At 33.5% G+C, this 8,009-nt stretch overlaps 1 protein-coding gene across 5 annotated transcripts; it reads left to right on the forward strand.

The window, feature by feature from the left end:
- Nucleotides 1–1,419: 1,419 nt before the first annotated feature.
- LOC7453858 (uncharacterized) lies at nt 1,420–7,744 on the forward strand. 5 transcript variants are annotated; one of them, XR_002978023.2, is made up of 11 exons: nt 1,508–1,662; nt 2,302–2,396; nt 2,488–2,547; nt 3,914–4,016; nt 4,454–5,051; nt 5,422–5,548; nt 5,706–5,873; nt 5,958–6,062; nt 6,597–6,708; nt 6,830–7,045; nt 7,432–7,744. XR_002978023.2 is itself a non-coding variant. In XM_024586049.2 (10 exons), exons 2-9 carry the CDS (start codon nt 2,316–2,318, stop codon nt 6,015–6,017), a joined length of 1,065 nt encoding a protein of 354 aa, XP_024441817.1. In that variant the 5' UTR covers nt 1,508–1,662; nt 2,302–2,315; the 3' UTR covers nt 6,018–6,062; nt 7,432–7,744. The 5 variants fall into 5 exon arrangements, 3 of the variants coding, with proteins under 3 accessions (XP_024441815.1, XP_052303678.1, XP_024441817.1); XR_002978022.2 differs by lacking the exon at nt 6,597–6,708; XM_024586049.2 differs by lacking the exons at nt 6,597–6,708; nt 6,830–7,045 and having other exon boundaries at nt 4,454–4,491; nt 4,624–5,051.
- The last annotated feature ends 265 nt before the right edge of the window (nt 7,745–8,009 follow it).

An 8,009-nucleotide genomic window follows, 5' to 3' on the forward strand; every position in this document is an offset into this window, starting at 1 on the left:
TGTTTGTCGAAACCTAACCCTACGACACATGGAGAAACAGTTGGCTTGTTTAAACGTCAACTCATAGACCAAAGGTAATAATCACATATTTATACGAGAAATTGAATGAATTCTTCACATGAGCTAGAGCCAAGATTTTGCATGTCAATTCCTCCATTTGAAAAGAAGAAATGGACAAAAATATCATGCATTTGATTCACTTGATCCATGAAACAAAGCTAATAGATAGCTGCTTTCTGACTTTGGGTTGCTATAGTTGAATTGTATTGAAACCAAACAATCATTTTTGTTCGGCCACTATACTAGCGTGTTACTAGATCTCTAGCTACACTAAAGTCTACTCTTGTGTATTTCATCAAGAATTATTGCTTAAACACACTTTTTTTTTCTTTCTAATTTACCTATTTACAATGCTAAATTATATTAGGAAATCAAAGACAATTAATTATAGATTTAATTTTGTCTTTAAAGAAATCCTGATTATTCAGGTATTTTATTCTTTCTTCCAAAACTATTGATTTTCCATAATTACTTTTGTTTTTTTGTTTTTTTTTTGTAAATGGCTACCATTTGAGAATTTCTTCTTTATGTAAGGTTTTATATATATAATTATTGATTTTTCCTTAATAGACTTGATTCCTTTTAAATAGCTACCATATGAGAATTTATCTGTTATGGAAGTTAATTTATATTTATATATTTTTATTTGTCAAATTTATAATATTCTATTGATTTGGTAATTTTTTTTTTCTTGAGATTATGCCCCTTAATGATGATGATGATGATGATCTTAACTTGATACTTGAAATAAAATAAACAAAAAAATGAAAATAATAGAATTATTAAAATTGACTGGATTTATTAATAAAGCTTTTTTATAAAAAGTATTTTGAAAATAAAAGTAAAAACTCGGATTATGACAACACTAATCATATGTTGAATAATATATATATATATATATATATATATATATATATATATATATATATTTCATTTTCATTTATCTTTATCTTATATGCTTTGATTATTATATTAATGTTTTTAATAATGATATCTATTTTCTTTCATAATGTTAAAAAAATCATTCTTTGGGTAAAACAATTTATTAAAAAAAATAATTCACTCTAATTCATTCATTTCTAATTATAATAAATTATTAATTTGTATAAATATTCATTATTTATTTTGAGCAACTGAGTTTTCTATATGGATTTGATAAAATGAAAATTTTAATATAACAATTCTTAAAATTATTTTTTAAAATTAAAATATTGATGCGTGAGTGGGTGTGATAAAATATATTTGAAAATGAGTAAATTAAAAAATATAAAATATTTGGTCAACATTTTCCCTCCCTCCCTCCCTCCTTTTTATTTATATTTCCTATATTTTTTATGATTTTTGTTTTAAATTTTCTAGTTATCAAATATGATGGTGAGAATTAAGTTAATTAAAATCAGAGGTCTAGATGTAAATATAAGGATATAGATTGAAATTATGAAAAACTTTTAATAATCCCAAGCAAAACAAAACAAGGCAAAGCCCAGCCTTCATTATTATTATCAGAGTTATTTCTCAGGTAAATCTCTAAATTCATCCTCTCCCAAAAACTGAAGCTGAATCTATATTTCTCTTATTACTATTATCAGAGTTATTTCTCAGGTAAATCTCCATGTCATGATTTTGATGATTATTTTCATTCGAAGTTGCCTCATTTACATTTCAATTTCATGGGGTTTGGGTCTCGATTGATAATCTTCTAATTCATAGATTACTATGTCTCCCCCCCATTATTAATCTTAACTCTGTTTTGTTACTGGTTCCCTCTATATCATAAAATGAAGAAAACCCATGTTAGTTCTAGCAATACTCTTGCAATTTTTCTTATACCAGCACAAGCAATGGAGCAGGAGTCCTTCTATATCATTTCTTTTTCATCGTTGTTATTATTATTATTTGCAAAAATGAGCATTTCCCCTTTTTAGCTATCAACCAATGTTATCAGAATCATGCAAAACAATGTTGATTTGTAGAAACGGAAAAAGGGTTCGTGCTTATGCTTAAGAAGATGATGAATATAACAAGTTTCCATCTTTTTGCACCTTTTCATTTGATTTTGCCTTCTTTTTTTTGTAGAATGTTTGTCCGCCTTTCGATAAATGTGTAGACTTTAGATTTTCCTTTAATTGACATGACCATATACATGCATTCTATGCTTCAAGTGTTTTCTTAGATTTCTGATTTGCTTGCTGATAGTTTAGGCATCTATCTCTGTTTTATTCATTTGTGCTTGCAATCCAGGCTTTCTTGTTTAAATGTCGAGTAGCTCCAAAAGTGATGGAGACAGCTCTTTTGATGCTGAGGAACTTTTGCAAATTGGGACTCGATGCAGAGAGGTTCTTTTTTCATCAACCAAAGACTCTGTTGTTCTGTCTAAATTCTCATAGCAGCTAACTCTTCAACCATTTATTTCTTGCATCACTGCAGCTGCGAAAAGAAAAGGACATGTTGAGAGATTCACAGCCCCAGAGCTTTGAACTTATCAGGGTGAATTTTTATTTTATGCAAGATTGATTGTTATTCCTTTTATGCAAAATTTATGTTATGATATGTAAGTCATTACTTGTGTTCATATTCATATTATATGGTTAAGTTTTGTATCCATTTTCCGGAGTGTGTTCAAGATGAATTTAGCCTAAGTGGGAAGAACTTTTCAATTTACCTTGCTTCAGGCCTTTCCATGATCTGCCTAGCAAATATGCATCACATGGAAGGATGATGCAGGACAGCTTAGGGGGCTGTTCTGGATCTGATTTCAGAGGCTGTTTAGGGCTGTATTGTTGGGGGTTTTGCTGGAACTATAGATTTCTACAAGCCACACCTAAGGAAAAGGAAAACCTAAGCTTCACACAAGGGTTCTTAAGAGTCACACCTAGGAGAGATTGAGACACACAATCGCAAGCAAATTGCTGGAATTTTATTCATAAACTGTAATCAAAATATTGAATGACTACATGCTTTTTTATAGAGTTTTGGTAGTCCAAATCCAATAAGACATGGATTCCTAAACCTCCAACGTAACTATTCCTTTTTAGAATAGGAAAACCTAATAACTCTAAGACTAATAAAATAAAATATTGTAATTTCTAGATTTTCCAGCAGATCCAATAATTACCAAAATACCCTTATGATCTAATCAAGTTCCCAACTAAGTTTTCCATCACTAGCCATGTGCCAAATCAATGCTTGAGTGTTGAAATCAATCTTAGAATGCCTTCTAAAGACCTTTGGGTCTGCTGCCCGGGTGCCCCGTCAAATGATCACGTAGATGGTCGAAGTTAAAACTCCACCTGCTTAAATGCTGTGTTCAATGTTTTCATTTTTAAGATTTGGATTGTGTATCGCCTAATAATACGTCCTCTGGCCCAAATCTTTTTGTCCATTCTTGGAAATCCTTTTAAGAAAACAGCATTTAATCCCATTCATATCAATTGAAACTATTTTAGTTGATGAAAATCTACCCTCCACAAACACGGACATTTATTCTCTTGTTTAACTGGTGAGTCAGTTTCAGGAGTTCAATTCCAACTCTCAGTTAACAAATTTTTGGCACTAATCATTTAATCTTCAAATCATCTTTATTTGATTTGTATTTTACAGTCTTAACCACTCACTTTTACTTTGCTAGTGATTGAAGAACAAGGGTTGAGACAAATTACACAAAAATAGAAGAAAACACTTCACGTTCGATCTCATAGCTCATCCTCTGTTCTGCTTTCTACTATGTGCTTGTAGTTGTCTTGTGAGAATTGACTTTCTACTATGTGCTTGTAGTTGTCTTGTGAGAATTGAAAAATGTAGCTAAAGAATGAACATGAACAAAAAGATCTAATTTCAGATTTTGTGGATGCAGAGATTAGAACTACATGTTAAACAATTATCAGAGGCTCGTACTGAAGACAAGAAACACATTCAGAAGTTGGAAAGAGAGCTGTTGAACTGCTCTCAAGAGATAGGTAGTGGTCCTTCCTTTTTTGTTATATCTTAAAAATTTAATAGGTTCATGTCAAAATTAAACATTAATTGTCGAATATCAAATGCTACACTTGGTCTGTCTTAATACTGAGAATTATAATTTTAAGCTTTGAGCTCCTTTTGTTAAGTTCATTGTTGAAACTGAGGTTTTGATTAATTAATAGTGAAGTTGTACATAGACAAATAATCACCTATGTCCAAAATTCCATCAAATGATTTTCATAGCTATGGTTGTACAAGAGGGTTTTAATATTTGTTGTCTGCTATATTCATTACCATCTAGAGGTAGATATTGAATGAGAATTGAATTTATACTACATATGTATGTCACTGATGGCTGCATTTTCCCTCAGTTCCTGACTGGATGTTCATATGATTCTTTGATTTGGCTTTAACCTGATCATCACACCTTTCATAGATTACTTGCAGGATCAGCTAAATGCGAGGAATTCAGAGGTATACACCCTGGGGGGGCATGTGCATGAGCTTGAGTTGAAATTAGCAAATATGGAACATTTACAAGCAAACAATGGCCAGTTAAGGGAGGAACTGAAAAGGTGTGATTCAGAGCACTTGTTATTGTTACAGGAACTAGAGAGCAAAGAAATAGAGTTGCAGGAGTCAGCTTTGTGCATAGGGAAGCTGGAGGAGTCGATTTCATCTCTAACTCTAGATTCCCAATGTGAAATAGAGAGCATGAAGCTTGATATGATAGCTTTGGAGCAGGCTTGCTTTAAAGCTAAAAAAACCCAGGAAGAAACCATCCAAGAAAATGCTAGGATGAATGGGTTAATTAAAGAACTTGAATTTCAGATTCTTGAGGCAAAGGAAACTATTGAATGTGTAGAGAAAGAGAACATAGAATTGAGGGACAAACTTGTTACGTCTGATGTGAACTCTAAATTATTTCTTCAGCAGATTGAGGAATGGCTTGAAAACAAGGACACATCACAACTTAATACTCAATCATGCTCAAGTGAGATAGAGCACCAAAGTAATATGTCAAAAGAAATGAGGTAAGTTAAAACATGCATTTCCATTAATTTAGTTGCTTGCTGTTAGATCATAAATTTATATTCTTGATATTACATGCTACTCAATTTCTACAGCTACTTTCTGTACCAGGCTAAGAACTCTTAGATACTAACCTCTTCCCTTTGAGAATTCTGGGCTTTAGCATCCACAAAAAGACACATTGAACACTTTATTTTGAAAGCTTTTTCCAAAGATGTATTTTGGATGCTGTGCCTTTCTAAACAATGGGCATTTCCTTAACTCTAAGTTCTAACATAGAGGATAGGCATTAATTCTTTTAATATGACTTTGTTTAAGAATTTCATTGATTTTTTCGTGATGCTTTTACTATTTTTTGTAAAATGCATGCAGAGAGGCCTTAGGTCCATGCTTTTCAAAGCTTGCAACGCTATTGGGATCAGAATCAAATTTGAAGGAGTGGATGGAGAGCATGTCACATCAGATAAGAAAATATGAAGTTCTTGTGAAGCAGCTTAAGGTATGGATTTTGACTTATGAAGATCTATAATTATGTTAAACAGTGCTAAGATGCTGATAAACTTAATTACATAATTAAGTTGTTCTGGTACTTGCAGTGTTTTGAATTTTGTATCTTTTTGTTAGCTTGCTGAGGTTAACATGTGAATTATTACTAGGATGAATTGAGAGAGGAAAAATCAAAGGCAAAGGAAGAAGCGGATGACCTAGCACAAGAAATGGCTGAACTGCGGTACCAAATGACGGGTTTGCTTGAAGAGGAGTGCAAGCGCCGTGCTTGCATTGAACAAGCATCTTTGCAGAGAATATCTGAACTAGAGGCACAGGTATTGATGGTTGATTTGCAGTCATCATGTTACTTAATAGAGGCTTACATAATTCTGAAGGTCTTTCTTGTTTTTCCGAGTAAGATTGAAAGAGAACGGAGGAAATTTTTTGCTGCTGTCGGGCATCTCCATGAAGCAGCATAGGCATTAAGAACTGTGGAAATCCATTAATTGGAAATAAGGGTTCAGGTTTGTGTCTATCTAATCCTTCCTCTTTCAATGCTCTGCAGGTATTCCTGCATCTAAGATGCTGTTGTGTGTTGTGTTGGCATGATTGCATTTATTTTTATTCAGTGATGCCTGAGGATGCTGTTTGATATTTTTTGTTTGTTTTATAATGTCTGAATTTGGTTCTGAGATAGCTGCCTACGAGATAAATTAACTGTAGGCTTCAGTATATGATAGCAAGCATGTGAAAAATGCATTTACCATATGTGCATCAATTATATAAAATATATGGGTAGCATGTATTAAAATGTCTCCAGCATTTTAGCATTTCAGTGCACAGTTACACTGAGAATGCTGACTGAACCTCAAATGATACTGGCTAAACTTTTGTTGGTATGTAATTTCACATCTTGGATTTTCATCCAGCTCTCATTGTGACCTGATGCTCGAGAGAGACGGGCAGTGAGATATTTTCACAAAAAATTGGTCATCAGAGTTTATTTACACCATATTTGTTTCACAAATCATCATCTTCTGAAGGTTATATTGTTTTAGGGCACTGGTTTGCCACATGTCTTTGCCATGCCAAATTCATTGGGTGGGGGGTTCCAGTTAAAGCTACCATGGCCATGCGTTCAGCTGTCCAGACAGCTAATTCTGATCAACTGTAAGAACTATGAGAACATATGTCATATATTGGGAAGAGGGACCATTGCTTAGGAATCATCTTAATATTTCAACCACGGGGGTGAAGAGCAGGTTTTTTTACTCATGCATATATGCTGTAGGTATCGATTATCTCTGAATTCTCTCTACTGGCATGCTGCTATGGTTGGATCATAACTGGGTCATGGCCTTTCTCTAGCATTGAGGGGGAAAATAGAAACAAGATTGCAGTTGCTTTCTTATTTGATTTAAGCTTCTGTTGAAGAGGTGGTGACTTCATTTGCAATTTATACAAGCCAAAGAAGTGTGTCCAACTAGTAGGGTTTCTTCCATGACAGGTTAAGCCTTCATTTTATCTTCTCTCTTCTTCTCCAACTAGTGCAATCTGGTTGAGATACTTAGTAGCCATGTATGGAGCTTGACTCAAAGAAACTTTAGCCTCAACTAACTTGTGGCTGCCTTATGAACCCTTCCTTGTTAAGTGAAACTTATCACAATTAGAGATATAACGATAATTATGGAATGAATTAACTAATAAATCACCAATCACAAACTGTCACATCATCGAGTAACAAAGTCTTAGTAAAGAAATAAGTATCCCTGGCACCCTTTACAATATCTGTGCATGAAACTCAAAATTCTTTCCACTAATCTATCAACACCTTCACTGCTGCATGTTGGGTTTTACTAGAATTGATTGATGATATTGTATGCTTGTGTGCAGGATGATTTTTGAGATTTCTGACAGAAATCCGTACAGTATGGAGCCTCAGGGAACATGTCAATACATATCAGTTATATTTTACATTTACAAATGAAGGGCTATGAGCAATATTTACTTCGTTGCTATATTTTTTTGGGTCTGATGAACGCGACATTGAACGATATTCTGCACCGCATTTTAGTGGGAACACAATAGATTAATCTGAATGTATAGGGTGTGAGTTTGTGCCTTAACCATTTGTTTTACTGTTCACCACTCCGTGGCTTGGGATGCTTTGATTAATCAAACAGCAATCTGTCATTTGAATTTTCTAGCTTATTATCTTAGTCTTACTGGTTAAGGCATCCTTCAAAGTGTTTGGTTTTTCCTCGAAGTTTCGTGGCATGGATCGATGCATCATTGATATCTCATATTTCGAAAGAGACACCATTTTTAGTAAGAGGTTGTGATATCTTTATTGTGGAGGTCAATGTTGGACAAAATCAAAGATGGTGTCTTTCCCCACTTGCGAACGTCAAACCTCTCTGGTCTTGTTCGATGTGACATGCGATTTTAAAAGTCTTTTTTCGATGAACAAC

Source organism: Populus trichocarpa, chromosome 15 (assembly GCF_000002775.5).
Source record: "Populus trichocarpa isolate Nisqually-1 chromosome 15, P.trichocarpa_v4.1, whole genome shotgun sequence".
Classification (NCBI taxonomy): Eukaryota; Viridiplantae; Streptophyta; class Magnoliopsida; order Malpighiales; family Salicaceae; genus Populus; species Populus trichocarpa.